Consider the following 16453-nt stretch of genomic DNA (forward strand, 5'->3'; position numbering starts at 1 on the left):
AGTGAAGACTTGCTGGCAATGACATATTATTAAACAAAACATGAAGGTCTTCGCTGAGGTGAATCTGTCCCTGCTGTAAACACTGTGCCAGGACAGATTTAGGACAGACCTGTTTCTGGCCAGTTAGAGGGTAATAATTGTCCCTGAGCATACTGTATGTAGCCGCAAGGCTATTTAACTATATCTCATGATATCTCATGTGATACCAGTAACAATAACAATACCTTTTAAGTAATACTGAAACCAACAGAGAATACTTTTTGATACAGTGCAGCTGTCCACCCTGAAGCATTAAGCTTGATGAGTTGCTTCATCACGTTGGTTATATTCACTTTTTGTCTTGAAATAATCCTTTATGCATTTATTTTTATCAGACACCACAGGCACTGGCAGACTCAATGGGGGATAAAGTGTCCTCTAAAGAACCTTTTTAGTGGACAAAATGTGAAACAGTGCCCTCTGAGGTGCCATTTTACTGGACAACTGCATCATCTCATATGAATAGTTTAGGAAAATTAGGAAGTAGACCTGCAAACAATGTCAGACCCAAAGTGATCTTTTGGTTGTTTGTATCTATCTCGTGAAACTGATAGTTGATCATGATGTTTTTTTTTCTGTCACTTATAACTCTTGTTTTTTATGAAGTGTTTGGATGGAAGGATGTGATTGTTTCAGTGTTGCTGCCATCGAGCAACTGAAAACAAAGTGCATACTGTGTGCATCAGAAAAACAGAAAATACATCTTGTTGCATGATTTGTTGGGATTAAATATTCCAACCAAACCCTAACAGCTCTGAGAGGTTCTGTGCTTCCTGCTGTTAAGAAATTATAGACTCATATCATACAATCATACATTATTGCCAAAGCCTCCATAACACTTAACTCTGAATCATCCACTAAATCTTGCGGTTGAGATGGTCCGCAGTTTTTTTCTTCCAATTTTTGCACGACAAATCTGTTCCTTGAAGTGCTCTTGGAGGCCTGAAATGGGAACAGGATGACAGTTTGGGCATGTCGAGTAATCAGCTCTGCCAGCCTCAGTTCAGCTGACATGTAGAACTGGTTTCTGGATCAGATCGATCGCGACAGACTGGCTGTGGGAAAGAAAGATACCATCTGAAGGGTTTGGAGTCAGAGAGAGCTCTTTGGATCGCACGAATAGTAGCAAGACACTCGCGTGAATGAAGCAATGTTTTGGTTTACTCGCTGGGCATATGGAATAATTTCAGTGAACCTCTCCTCTTTGTTCAGTGCTAGCACAGCATCTTCCTGTGCTAATTTACATTGTGATGTAATGTAATGTTCTCCTGGTGTGTGTGTGCCCCTCTCAGGAGAGCGCTGAGGCAACAGATAGGAGCTTTTCTAGCCAGAAGATCACTATGACTGTGGGCAACGCTCAGTGAGTCGGCTCAGTAAGTGAACTCAACTGGACAAATTAGCTAAAGCTGGACATGCACAGAAACAATCCCTACTTTGTTCAAACCAATTTGTCTTTTTCTTCTTGGGAAGACCCAGGAAACTGTTATTCACTTTCTTTAATTATCTTATTTGTGACCAAAACCAAACCCAGGTGTGGAAAGACAGAAGGACAGACTGGGAGAGATTTCACTGATAAAGATTTATTGTACAATTCTGTCAGAAAAAAAAAAGACATGTGTTAGACATGCAAAAGGTGCAACAGCCAAATATACAGACCATAACAGTTTAATTGTTAGTAAAATACAGTGGTCATTTATTTGCAGTATTAATTTGTCGTAATATAAAAACAATGGAGAAAGAAAGGGAAGACACAGAGGCGACAAGATAAAATCTGTCATTCATTGTTTTTCACTAGTCTTTCCACATCAGATTTAAGTGTTACAATAGCACTGGTAAAAAATAAATATTGACCTTATATCAAAAATCAAACATAAAATCAAATGTAATTTACTCACACTCTACAATAAAAAGTAAAAAAAAAATCCTATGATTCTTTGCACAAGGCTGATAAAATGTTCAAAATGTTTTTATACATTCAAAGACTTTAATACTTGTGTCAATCATCTTCACATATACAGTTTGTTTGTGATTGTGTTTGAAGTGTACAGCAGTGTTTCCATCCTTGTATGTGCTTTCTAATCTGTCGGGGTAATCTCATTGTGCTTTAAAGTCATCAAAACAACGGCTCACTATTCTCCAGTGTGAGACGAACAATCGATAGATAGATAGATAGATAGATAGATAGATAGATAGATAGATAGATAGATAGATAGATAGATAGATAGATAGATGCTACAGTATCATCTTGTGTACTTATACAGCTGCCTACAAATGTATTTCATTAAGAGGAAACTACCCTAAACTAGTGCTGTTCTTAGATAAAAATACTGGCCCCAGAGGCCTGGAAACTAGGCCAACATGGCAGCGTGACTGCAGAGTGTTCACATTGTTACTTCTAGACAACTTTGACATTCATATGATCAGACATTCACTTCAAATACCAAGAAATCAACACTGTAACTAAAAGGGTAAAGTCAGCTACATGGTTTACATTTAGAGTGGAGGATATAGACTGGAGTTAACGTTTGCCTGCCAGGAGCTTCACTCAAGTAATATGCGTGGGCGCGTCTATGGTTTTGTTTAGCACAAATACCTTTATTTGTTACAGCCAGCCTAACTGCCAAGGTAGGTGGGTTTTGCTACGAGACAAATGCCAGAATGTGTCAATAATCAAGTGTAGTGTGTTACTTGGGTTTGTTTTTTGTGCAAATGATGGTGGAAATGTGTTAAACAGGTGACAGGCATGTTAGTTTAATGCTACAGCTAGTGGCTCTGTGAGGCCGTACTTAACCACTGCAGGCTTCTGGGAGAAGGGCGTCTTGAATCAGTTTAAGGAAAAAAAAAATGTTTAGGTTAAAAGAGCAAGATTTCTGCCAGAAAGGGGGGTTAACTTCTCCTATTTGTGCACTTTGGTGCTTTGAGCTTCTTGCTAACATCAGCATGCTTAGATACTCACAAATACAAATGCTAACATGCTGATGTCAAGCAGTTATAATGTTTGCCCTGTTTCACCATGTTAGTTTAGTGTGTTAGCATGCTAACGTTTCCTGATTAGCATTAAACGCAAAGTACAACCAAGGGTGATGAGAATCGTGTTACTTTTACAGATATTTGGTCACAAATCAAAATACTGGACAAATTTTGACCTGATGATGGCGCTAAATGAAAAATTAAAGGACCAGTGTGTAGGATTTAGTGGCATCTAGTGGTGAGCTTCCAGATGTAAACACTTCACCTCACCCTCCCCTCAAGACCACCTAAACCAAGACCAAGGTTTTGAAGGGCTGAGACCAAAGTCAAGACTGAGACCAGACCAGACACTTAGGATAAAACTGATCTGAAAGCACCACACTCCTATAAATACACCCACAGAAAACAAATGAAGATTCCTCCTCATTCAGCTCCTTTATCGCCATGAACGTGAATAATAAAGGAGACAGGACACTGAGACACAACTTTCAAAAAGTGGTCTTGGACACCTGATATGTATCACATGATCCCTTGTTCTACATGTGATGTCTGTGGATAAAGTACAAAGAAGTGTTGAAATGTTGCTCTTTTTAGTTTGTATAAGATTAACCCCCTGTGTGCTCCGTACCACTTAGTACAGTCCAGATCCCTCCCTCCTCTATAGAATCTTCCACTTCCTGTTTGACAGTCAGCCTAACAACAAATGAAACACATGGTACCAGGTCAGTGTATCTTTTGTTCATTGGAGTTTCCTTTTAAAAATGAGTATTAAAAACAAAATACAAGTGATTGTTTGATTTTCATTTTAAAATACAAACATTAAAATCGAATTACAAGGCATTTTTTGGTCATGGTCTATTTCGTATAGACCAACACACAATAAAATCACTAGGAAGTAAAAACGAAAAGCTGTTTTTTTCATATTCTGAGACTGGTTTTGGTCATTTATAAAACAAGGGTTGCAAATGAAGGGTTACCAGTGTGCCTGTCGGACAGTGTTCCTTTAGCTGTCATTCTGTGATAATACTGTGAAAAATTATTGCTGTAATGGAAGTCTTTTGCCCTTTTGCCTCTTTTGTCCTTTGCCCTTTTTGGCAGCTCCAAGCACCATTACCATAACAGCCCAAATAGAAGTGCATTAAAATCCAAGCACTGGCTGGCTTGACCAGGTTCACAAATGATGCTGGATGATGGGCCTTGTTTTGCCATGTCTCAAATCATATCAAAGTCAAACCCAAAGACTGTTTATCCTGGATGAAAACAACACTTCCTAGTGATTTCATTTTTTTGTTTTACCAGAAAGCATTTCTTAAATTTAACTCATTACTTTTTGACAGTGAAAAATTTATTTTAATTTTAATGTTTGTATTTTAAAAGGAAAATCAAACTAACACCAGTTTCTAAAAGGAAAATCCAATGAGCAAAAGATTCACTGGCCTGGGCTTTGTGCTCCACTATTTGCCAGTGACTAATAGTTGCACCAAACACACAAACATCCTCCTGAAAATGCATGCTAAAGCAATATAGCTTGTTGTAAAATTTCACCAGATTTTTCATCCCATAACGCCCTGCTTCTATCTCTCTAGAGAGGCAGGGGGGACATGGCTCCCTCCCTTTCCAACCAGAGCAGGACTGGCCCTCCAGGTACTGGCCACAGGCAGGATTTGAACCTGGTGCTGCAGCACCTGGCACATTTTGAGATACTGACAAACCCACCAGGCCAGCCAGTCTCCTTTCTCTTGTTCTTGTTCTCTGAGTGCTTTCAGGACTTCACTTTGAGTGCTGGACTTCAAAATTCATGAGTCTCATAAGAATCAAACCCACATCCTCTGCCCTACTAAATGGTCCTCTATCATCCTGAGCTATTAGGTCAGACAGATGAAAACTGATTCTTGGTTCTTTTCAGTTTCAGTTTTCAACACTAGCATTTATAATGTGTAGAATGGCTCAAGGCTTGAACCCACAATCTGAAGATCTCCAAGCAGTCCTCTATCATTCTGAGCTACTGGCCTGAACAATTAAACCTCCTTTCTTCAAGGTTTTGAGTCTCCCTCTGAGTGTTGCACTTGAAAACTCAACACATTGCTCAAGGATCGAACCCACAACCTTAAAAATGTGAAACAGTTCTCTTACTCCTTAAAGCATTCAACACAACACACTTTAACTCTATTTTTCAAGCCTTTTATTTATTTAATTATTTTTTAGATGACATACTTCAAACTTCACTGAGTTGCATGAAGATTGAACCCCGAACCCAAAGCTCCTGAGCAGGCAGAACTGTTTGGTCAGACACTTGAAATTTGTCTCTTATAGCTCTTGGCTCTCTCTTCTGGGTGTGGGACTTCAAAAAGCACATTATCGCCTGAGGGTTGAACCCTCAACTTTAAATCTCTACAGCAGTCCTCTTACCGACTGAACCATTCAAAGAGATAAGAGACATGCCCTTCCGTACTCTTTCCTTTGGACATCAGCCTTCAAAAGGCAACAAACAACACTGGGGATTGAACCCACAGTCTCAAAACATTCAGTCATGCTTCTAACACACTGAGCTATTTAGTCTGAAAAACTTCATCCTTTCCACTGAGCACTGGACTTCAAAATTCACCGAGATGTCTGAGGCTCAAACCCACAGCCTCCACTGTGTCCTCTGATGTCTGATCCTCTCTCTATTAAATTAGCCTTCTAAATTAATTACAGTTAATTTACCATACTTAAATGGTCTTTCCTGATACTTTAGTCGCTGCTGGACAATAATGTCTCTCATTAAAGACGGATCACAAATTGACACAAGTCTTTTGATTTCTACTGCTGTTGAGGAGAAGACCATTACAATAATACTGCATGAAGGAACAAAGCCTAGAACTAGTGACCTTCAGTGTAACAAACATCAGGTTATTTCATTAATTAATTATTTTACTCCAGTGCATTGAAAAAAAAACTGTCAAAATGCCTTATCAAATTTGCGCGAAAACATTTGCAAAATACGATTTCTTAAAATAAGACCGGATGTTCACCTTACAGAAGTCTTCAAATAAGACCAAAAACTCTCTTTTTGTTTAGTTCATTCAATTACCAGCCAATTCATACTCAATGAGACAGTTTTTACAGCAAGTCACTTAAAATAAGAGCAGTGTTATTCTTGTAGTTTCACCTAAAAAGCTATAAACTGTTTTAAAAAAGGGTCTCCTCGTATAACAACAAGCGTTCTGCATTGAGGCGAGACCAACACCTTCAAAAAGTGGTCTTGAGAGCAGTCTTGAGACCAAGAACGATCTCAAGTACTACAACACTATCTCCAGCTAGTGACTGTTTTGTCTGTTCTGGACATGGCGGTGTAACATGGCGGCCTCTGTGGAAGAGGGCCCATGCCCTCTGTAGACATTAACAACTCATTCTGAGGTGAAGAAAAGACAATGTTTCTTATTTTCAGACAATTATATAGTCATGAAAAAATAATTATCAACTGTATATGACATGTCTGGTAAGTTTTGCCAAAAAAGCCTGTAAATCTTACACACTGGACCTTTAAGGAGCCACTAAAAATACTAAAATTTATCCTGAGGGGGACAAGAATGTCTGTTGTTGAGACGTTTGACTTAAAACCACATAGCCAGCTGTGTATGTAGGTCATAAACTAAAAAAACATGACTCTGAGGGAATCAAAATGTGAAGGAGAGGCATGATGTAAATAATATAATGTCTGCAGATGCAGGTCAGCTCTGATGTGTGTGTGTGTGTGTGTGTGTGTGTGTGTGTGTGTGTGTGTGTGTGTGTGTGTGTGTGTGTGTGTGTGTGTGTGTGACAGCAAAGAGTCCAAGTGGTGGTAACCTGACCGGGTGGGAAAGGCAGTGTTATGACTGCTTGTACACAGCTGCAGGACAAACTAAGACCAAAGGAAAGGTGCTTGTCTGTCACACAAGTTAGGATTAGGACCACCTTGGGCATTTTTATAATATTCTGAGCAATCCATTTTATATACTTAACCAAAACCAAAAGGATTTGATAGCATTTGACTTGACCTGTGGGCAGACACACACCTCAGATGTGGATCCAGATAAAGATCAAAATCAGACATCACACAAAATAACTGATTGGCCACGGCTGACCGTGAATGTTTGTCTGGTTCAGGCAGTTCAGGGCTTAACTGGATCAAGACACGTTTGTCATCTGAGTCCTGGTTAGTGAGGGACTTATGTGCTCCACATATGTACTGCCACAGGCTGCGATTTTTCTGGCAGAAAGCTGTAAAGATGTAAAGACCAGACTGTTTCAGTCCGCAGAGATCGGAGAAATTTTAACAGTCAGATGCTCACTTCATGCAGTCTCACAGTTTAAACAGATCACAGAACACAGAAGCTGTCAAACTCTAACCTTTGTTTTAAGATGACAGGGATAGAGACTGATTGCTGCATATCACCTATTGTCTTTCACTGTCTAAACAAAACCTTTCACTGAATTGTCTTAAATCAGTGTGGCTGAACTGGCACAGTTTTGAAATCCACAAAGAAAAACACTAATTTAATTCAATGTTGTCTTAGAAATCTGTGGTCTAAACTCCACTGTTAGGCAACATTTGAGCTGACACTGGATTCAATTGTTGCAGACGTGGGAAAGCAAAAAATAGCCCAGTCCATACATTAGTGAGATTGCAAAAGAACAGAAATCTGACCACTGCACTAACCCTTAAGGGGGTTGCTTCATAAGTTATTTTTGTACAAGAGCAGAAACCGACATTGAATAAAATGTTTTCTTCAAACAAGCTGATCATATGTTGGAGGAAACATTCCTGATTCTTAAATAACTCAGCTTGACCTGTTACCTACTGACCTTCTAGGGAAAAAAAAGGTTCTGTTAGTGATGAAAAAACTTTAGGAATCCAAAAATACAGGATACAACATTATTTGAGAACACTGAAATACATAAATCCATATATGTACCACTTGAGAACAGTATGTATATTAAAGCAATAGTTCAAATGATAAGAGTTAGATGAGAGGATCAATACTCTTATGTCTGTATGGTAAATGAAGCTAGAAACTACCAGCTGGTTAGCTTAGCTTAGCATAAAGCCTGGAAACAGGCTTTAACAGGCGTTAAAGTGTGTTTCCACAGGATCTGTTATTTCCACACTTTCCATTCATTGCATATGTAAGCAGCCATGCAATGCATTCTGGGAACGAAGTGGGGCATTTTAAGGAATGGGGTGTTGCAAAGGCCTGTCCTCATTTTCATAAAGCACAAGTTGCCACCTCTGAAAAACCTCCCGTCCCAGAAGCGCATCTCTGGTTTGCTCCATTTTTTGATGGATGCCACATCAAGCTGCACAGAGCAGTTCGAGCAGTTTGGGCAGGAATGATTAAAAGAATCTGATCAATTTTCAGAATAAATGATGAAAGACACACAGATCAAATCCACGTTGCAGATGCATTGTGTCTAGTAATGCAATGTATCAGTAGTCACTGCGTCAGCCAAGGAAATAGTCCTGCCCCTGATCTCCCAATAAAACCTCAACATGTCATTTTATTTTTTTTAGGATTATTGAACACATTAAACAATTTAAGTTGTTGATTAGTGAACTTTGAATGTGCTGGTAGGTGAATTTTGTTACTTTTGGACAGAGCCTAACAGCCGTTTCCAGTCTTTATGCTAAGCTAACGTAACTATCGTATGACTGTAGCTTAATTTTTAGCGCACAGACATAACAGAGGTGTCAATCTTCTCATCTAAGTCTTGGCAAGTAAGTGAATAAGCGTATTTCCCAAAATGTTAAAGTATTCCGTTAAGACTACATAAAAATCTCTCCTTCTCACACTCTCTCTCTTTCTCACACACACAGACACACACACACATACATTATTGAATGCCCTTTCCATCTGCTGTCCATTAGGCTCCTCTTCTTCTTCATCCTTCCTGCTTTCAAGAGAATCTGTTCAGTCTCATTATTGCTACGTGTCTTTATGAGGTCTGTGCTTCTAAGAAGTCTTTATTGCTAAATACACTCTGGACTCAAACACATCTCAATCATCATGCATCATTGAACTTAAAGTTTCCACAGATGCTGCTGGTTTTGTTTGGTTGTGTCTGGGCTCGAGCAGAGAGAGTTGAAATCAGGTGAAGAACTTAACACGTCATGTGTAACTTCAATCTGTAACACTTTTGTACTGTAACATTCATTTATGATGGGCCACAGATGCATCAGTGAGTCAACGGTGCAACAGTTAGTACAGCTGGTCAGTCAGTCGATACTTAAAAAATGTAACCGCCTTTCATTCTGGTTGGATACGCACCATACAGTGAGTCACCACTGGTAAGACATTTTGTTTCTAAAAATACTGCATAACCAGTTTTTGGATTGTTTTCGATAGGTGCTCCATCTGGCAGTGGATGTCATGTGTATTTGTATTTTAAGTTTGCATATGTGCATGGCATGTATCACCAGTCATACAGCGCATTAGTGAACTGTGTTGCTCTCACAGGTAGGTGGTAGCCTCTCTGTTCTCCCTCTCTCTGGCCTGAGCCACGGCCACGTTGATGCACTGCAGCCACTCCTCAGCATGTTTCTCATCCTGAGCTTTCAGCACATACGTCTTGCTGTCTGTGAAGATCTCAAATGCCCGTGGCAGGCCGCGATCACGCCGCTTCTTGGCCACCACCTATGGAAAACAGGAAGAAAGTTCAGAAACAGGAGAAGACAATGACAAGCTCAGACTTCTCCTGGGGAGCACTGCTGCTGTAATTTTTGAGACTGATGTAATTCATCTGACTTTACAGTCGTAATGTCAACCTGCTCATAGTATTTGTATCTGTGATCTGCCTTCTCTAATTTTGTGAACTCTGATTGGGGAAGACCTTCCACACAGTACACTGTAACATGATCAGATGATTAAATCATTTTAAATTGACAATAACATAACCTTCTTTAAAAAGTAAAAAAAACACAACCATGTGACAAGGTACACTGCTGATAATGCAAAAACGTGACCAGTGGTGAAGGTTTTGAGAGCAGATTTTTCCCGCTCACCTTGACACTTTGCACCTTGCTTAGCTCAATAGGGATGTCATCCAGCTCGTCTTTCTGTGAGGACAGGAAAGAAGAAACAAGAGGAAAAAAAATCTGATCATTCTTTACTTTTTCTTCAGCAAGTGCACCACCTAATTCGTCGACATTTCCATATAAAGCTGAACAACCTGTGCTCACTTAGTTAGTGCAGGCTTAAGAAATGAGTGCCAAGTGTAACGTGTCAGTATCACTGAGAGGAGAAGAGCTGCACAGTGGCTCCTAGAGCTAGGAGCATTTTTTGATGGTTATTAAGGACGATCATAAAATGATCGTATCTGTAAAGGCAGTCTGGTTAGTTTGGCGACAGCAACAAAGCAGCTGTTTCTGGTTGTATCTGACTCTTTTGAGAAAAAAAAAGGTCTGTCTCTGTTGCAGTTAACTCCATAATGTTGTCAAACATTTGAAACAACAATCTGAGCCTGTCTGAGGCAAAGAGAAGCAATTTTAGTGCATGCATTTGATGGTACGCAGTTGCCCCTAAGGATCACATTGCATTGTGTTGTTACCATTAGTCACATGGACACAAAAACATGAGAAAATATGGTCCAGGTTGAAAAAATAACCCTTTGAATAAAAATATGTTGTAATATGTTATATAACTGAATGCATAAACATGCAAGAAGTATTTTAATTCTGTGGTTGGTTGTCATAGAGCAAATTGTAACTTTCATGCACTGTTGTATAGTTAATCCTGTGAAACATGTCATATTTTATAAGATGTTTTGTTCCCCTGCTAAATAAGTAGTAGCTACAGCTGTAGAATAAATACAGTGCTATAAAAAATACAATGTTTTCTTCTGAGATGGAGTTGAAGTATTAACTAATTGATTTTTGATTAAAGTGAGTCAAATAAGTGCATCAAGATATCTACCTTCAGCTATGTGAAAAAGCTCTTTGTGCATATTAAGCACATCAGTACTTCTGTTTGCCACAATGTCCTAACTTCAACTTCACAATACTGCATCATAGTGTTGTTTCCAGTACGTACAACCTCAGAAGAAACCATTCATAGGACGAACAATTACACTTTATTGTTCTGCTGCTTCTCTAGGGCAGGAAATGAACTCCTCCAGCTCCTGCTGCACATCACATCCATGTTTCACCTCAGTGCGTCGGTCTGAATGTGTGTGTTTCTAAGTGTGGGGAGGCGAGTGTGTGTGTGTGCTGCACCACAGCCATGTCTTCTTACCTCATAGTTAGTTATGTGGTTAAAACCACATAACCAGAGCTAGCTGCAAGACTCATGACAACTGCCCACATCCTTTCTGTGCTGTGTGTGAGTGTGTGTGTGTGCTGAAAAACATTCAATTGAAGTAGACATGTTCACTGTTTTACCTCCCAGCAGGCTGTGCTGAGGGTCTGTCTGCTGTTTCCCACAATGGATTCATTCATTGGATTTCTATATTGATTCAAACAGACAGTTGATTGATTTTAGCCATACGATGTAAATACTCTATTAAGATATTCTCTCATAAAATTTCAACTAAATGCACCTCATTAACTTTAGCTTGTATTTTGTACCTTTAGGGCCCTATCTTACACTGAACTAAAGCGCAAGTGGAAAGCACGAGGCACAGTGGATTTCATTTATTTAAGGTGTGTCCAAATCCACCTATGCCGTTTTGAGCCAGGGGCTGAATTTAGGCCGAACATGCAATAAACCAATCAGAAAGTCGGCTCTCATCGCCTTTAAGAAGCAGGTGCACCAGGAGCACAAACATTGGCAGCATGACAGTGGATTTACCAGGAGGGAACAAAGAAAAAAGTTTTTTAAAGTGAGGAGACAGATCATGTTTCAAGAACTTAAAGTGCAAGAGCGCACAATATGGACACCATATATAACACCTGCAAAAAGTAACAGTACATGAACTGTAAATGTCATTATTGTCAATTTATCATAAAATGACCATCACATGCCATCAGAAATTAACACACAAAGTTGAAATACTCACTTCTCTGACATCAATGCTATATCTGTGGTGATCTCCTTTGAAATCTGGACAGGAATAACTGCTTTAGTTTGCTTGTTTCACGTTAAAATAAGAGTTCAGAGTTAATGCTGAATGTCTGCTGAATGAGTTGGTGTCTGTTTATGAGTTGTAAGAAATCATTAAATATCTTTTAGAAGGAGTAGATGTGTTAATGGAGGCTGGGAGGCAGTGAGACAGACAGCCACTGAACTAAGACTGTGTATTTTCAGAGCAGCGGGCTTTTGTTTTTGGATTACAGGCTCATCTTTACATTAACAGACAACTGTCAGTTGTAAACAGCCGATTCATTTACCAGTGTAGGACTTGTCATAGAAAAATACCCTGCCAAATTATAATGTTGTGCTTGTCTTGCACTCCTGCAGTGTTTCTGCAGCCTGCCTGAGCTTCCTCATGTTAGGGAGGGAGGGAATGAGTGGAATCAACTCATAGACTGTATATTAAAAGGGGATTCAACACATTTAATACACAGTTTATGGTTTAAATTGGCAATTTGGACTGAAGCACTCAGTTTTGAATGCATAATTGCTACATACTGCTCCTGTACCTGACAAATGCTTGTTAGTGGGACCATAGTTTGATACTGTAGTTGAGTGTTGCATTGAATGTAAGCTATTAAAATGTAGAATTGACATGAATGATTCTAATATGATGCATGCATCTCCTGATAGGTCTGGAGGCTGCACAAAATATTTTTAAGGGCTGCCACTGATCCATGGACTGCACTTTTATAACCCCTGATTTAATGACTTGATGATTAGTTTCACTATAATGCTCACTATAATAAAATACCTCAGACATGCGTGCTTTAGGTGTCTTAAAAGTGAAATAAATGGAAACTAATGGCTGCCTGGAGGGTAGGACTCTCAGCGGATTTGAGCAGCAAAAACAATTTTAAAAAAAGACAAGGGCTTAATATAAAACATAATGTGCTGAACTGGATAGGGTCCAAATATCTGCAGCTACTGTATCATAAGTGCAGTGGTGACATTCAGACACACTGAATATATCATTCTCATATTATTCTTGTCTCTATTTTTTCTGTATTCTTGCATGAGGTCTTTCCAAATCAAAGTCCAGGCCCCCTGTAGTTTGGCATCACTCTTTGTCTGGTCCCAATTAAGGAGTACTCAGTGGAGGACACACAGGGCCTCAGCAACGTAGAGAAAAGGGTATTTTTCTTTTTATAGTATTTGATCCACTTGGTATAAACTCATGGAAATGAGCGCAACAACTTGAGATCCAGAATGAGATACAAAACTTGGCTACGTGTGGTTTTGGGGAATGTTTCAAACCTCTCAGTGTGTCCAAGCTGCTCGATCACTCAATGTGGAGGAAACAACACATTTTTTGCTTCTTAATCTCACTCCCCAGTTGGGAAAAGGTCTTTCACAACATACCAACCACCTCCAGAACATGCTGGCAAAGACCAACTGAGCTCCAAGAACAAAGGCAAGAAACCTTTCCAATTTGTGGCTGCTGAGAGGAATCCATTACCATCTGGATAGAAGCACAAAGACTATTGTTCAGAGTAAAGAAAAAAAGCTCAACTCTACTTCTGCATTTCAACCACAGGAGAATATCCCCGTTTCCAGATATTCCTCTGCGATGTCGTGCCTCACTTGAGTTTTTGGGAGCTGGTTGTATAAACATGGCCCCGTCTAAAGATCCAGAGGAGACCTGATCGCCTGTTGGCTGTGAAAATTATTTCAATTATATTTAATGACTTATAGATGACCGTCATACAGATGTCGCACATGTGCAAGTCACAAGCAAATCTTAACCTTCAAGTACTGTGGTGAGAATCAAGCAAGTCCTGTCGAGTCCCTGCTATAAGTCAAGCAAGTCACAAGTCTTATGGGGTATCTGACATCTGACATTTTGTGGCATCAAAAACTAACAATGGCGAGCAGGATCACCACAGTTGCAGGAGCAAAATTCATCACCACCACTAGTTACTTCTCCTATAAACAAACAAACGGAACAAATTGGACCAAATCCCAAGTATATATCAACCAAAAACACAGAAACTGTTGCTGCTGTACACTCGAGTCTCTTCAGCACAAAAGTGGATTACATCACCAACTTGGAAAACTTGATCGACCACTATTTCAGTCTAACATGCCAGCTCTGCTCTACGAAACAATGTAGAGTGAAGCCTTGAAATTATTATGTAGCTGTTTGAGATTGTTTCTAATACAAGAGTGCTCTTGATGCATTATAGGCATACACTAGAAAGTCTCACGTCCCCAAATTTGTGACTCAAGTGTGAGGGCAGTAAACATTCCAAATAAATCGGATTTTCTCATGACCTGAGCTGACTGTAAATGTTTTTCTTTCATCAGCTGCATAAAATCAAACTTGACCTTAATTTTTACCAAACATTTTCAAACCTCTGACCTCAACACATCCGCGAGCACGCTTTTTCTGCTCCATGTTTTTGATTAAGCAAACCTTTGCACAATAATTCTCTGTTCACTGACCTCAGCCTTTGTTCAACCTTAGAGTAAGTCACCAGTAAACACGGGAAAGTTGGAGGAAAAATTGTGCTGTTACAATCCAGAGGGAAATCACCTCACCTTTGTGTCCTGCCTTTCTTTTACTCGCATGTACTGTACGAGGCAGTACCTCCTCTCCTGTGCTTGCTACTTGTGCGTAATGATATCTGCTTTGAGTTATAGTGAGTGAGAGTGACTCATGTTGTTGCAGCATCACGCTTTGGCCCTGGGAGTCTCCCACGAGTCCATACCGGGGCCAAGGTTTGTTACAGTCGGATTCACCGGATGCTCCTGAGGGACAGTTGAGCTTATCACGAGATGAGATTTCCACTGTTTCATACAGAGTTTCATCATGTTTCTAATGACACGAAACAGGGAAATATTAATGAGGTTTTCTGAATTAGAGGCCAGGGACAAGGCACGTACGTATCCATGCATGAGTGCGTTTGTATGTTAAGAGATTTGTTTTCAATGGCTACGTACTGATTTGCCTCTCCGGAAGAGTAGCTGGTTTCCTGCCAAGGTGAAGTAGCGGGTTTTCCAGCGCTTGATGAACTTCCAGCGGACCTGCTTCTCCTTCAGCTTCCCCTCAATCAGAGGCTGTCCCTCCTGGTTCACAACTGGACGGCCACACAAACACAAAGAGAAGAAAGAAAGAAAGAAAGAAAGAGAAGAAAAACAATGAAAGTCAGGCAGAAAACAAGAAATTAGATTAGTGTTTTTGTCCATTTACTTTATTGCTGATCGTTAATGGATTGATCTGAAAGGTCTGGAAGGATGCATTCATGACCTTCAGGGAGGGTCTGACGTCTAAGACTTCAATCAGCCATTGAACAGCACTGTGTTCATGAGCTTTGTTGCCAGAAAATCTAGCTTGAAAAGTTAATAATAAGCAAATATGATGTGAAGGATGGTGAAATATATAATGCAGCATGTCTGGCAACCAATCAGTAATATGTGTCATAGTGATAAGTTACCCAGCTCCATCAAGTTTAAGACTCCACAAGCAATCCAGCCCATGAGACTGGAATTTATTAGAATTACAATTTATTACTACATCTGGCTAGCAAATTTCCATTTTACCCTACTTTGCTATTTCCCCAGTCTTTCATTTTACAGCAATCACTGTAATTTCCAAACAAAGCTTTAACATCAGATGGATGTGTCGGTATAACAGACCACTGCTATGAACAACAGGCTGTTGCCATGGACACATATGATTATCTCTGGAGGAGAAATAAAATTATTCTTAAATCAACAAAATCATTTTCAAAATCAATGCTTTGTCTTGAATCGCCTTCAGGGTGCTTCATGTCGGGGTCCTGCATCACCCTGTCGGGGTTTATTTCACAGTAATGGCCTACTCACTGTACATTATCCCTTACCTAAACTTTGCTGCATCTAATTTACACAAAATACACCAAAATGTCTCTTTTTGAACCAAAAAAACAGGATGATCTGTGAGAACTACTTTCTTTCTACCAAACTTACCAAAATTTGCCAACTGTTTCATCATTACTCTACTAAACTTCCACAGCAATATGACTATACTTTGGACTTATAAAGCTTACATGTAGTGTTTGGTTATCAGTGTTAAAGTAGACCCCTCTGGGAATGAGCAACCTGGCTAATGTTGTTTCTGTTTGAGATCACTGCCATGGGGAAAATGAATGGAAACTAATGGCTGCCTGCACAATATAAAGAGGCATTCCAAAACCGAACAGATTCTGACATGCTTTTGAAATGGACTGGCAGTAACATTAAGTATATATAATTGGTAGTGCATGGATAAATATACAGTACAAAAGCACAAGTATGCTATATTTAAGGCAGAAACACCATGAACACATCAATCACAAATCTTAGGTAATGCACCTAATGTGGTGAAACCTGCCGAT

At 39.6% G+C, this 16453-nt stretch overlaps 1 protein-coding gene across 1 annotated transcript in view; it reads right to left on the minus strand.

Annotated features, from left to right (window-relative positions):
• Positions 1-8879: 8879 nt before the first annotated feature.
• veph1 (ventricular zone expressed PH domain-containing 1) overlaps positions 8880-16453 on the minus strand; it is an 84463-nt gene continuing 76889 nt past the window's right edge. Inside the window, exons 12-14 of the mRNA XM_084716382.1 lie at positions 15039-15175; positions 10031-10084; positions 8880-9662 (exon numbers count right to left, since the gene is read on the minus strand). Coding sequence (XP_084572508.1) covers positions 9480-9662; positions 10031-10084; positions 15039-15175 — 374 coding nt within the window. The 3' untranslated portion in view covers positions 8880-9479. The remainder of the gene's footprint in view (positions 9663-10030; positions 10085-15038; positions 15176-16453) is intronic.

Source organism: Lutjanus erythropterus, chromosome 4 (genome assembly GCF_056507025.1).
Source record: "Lutjanus erythropterus isolate fLutEry1 chromosome 4, fLutEry1.hap2, whole genome shotgun sequence".
NCBI lineage: Eukaryota > Metazoa > Chordata > Actinopteri > Lutjaniformes > Lutjanidae > Lutjanus > Lutjanus erythropterus.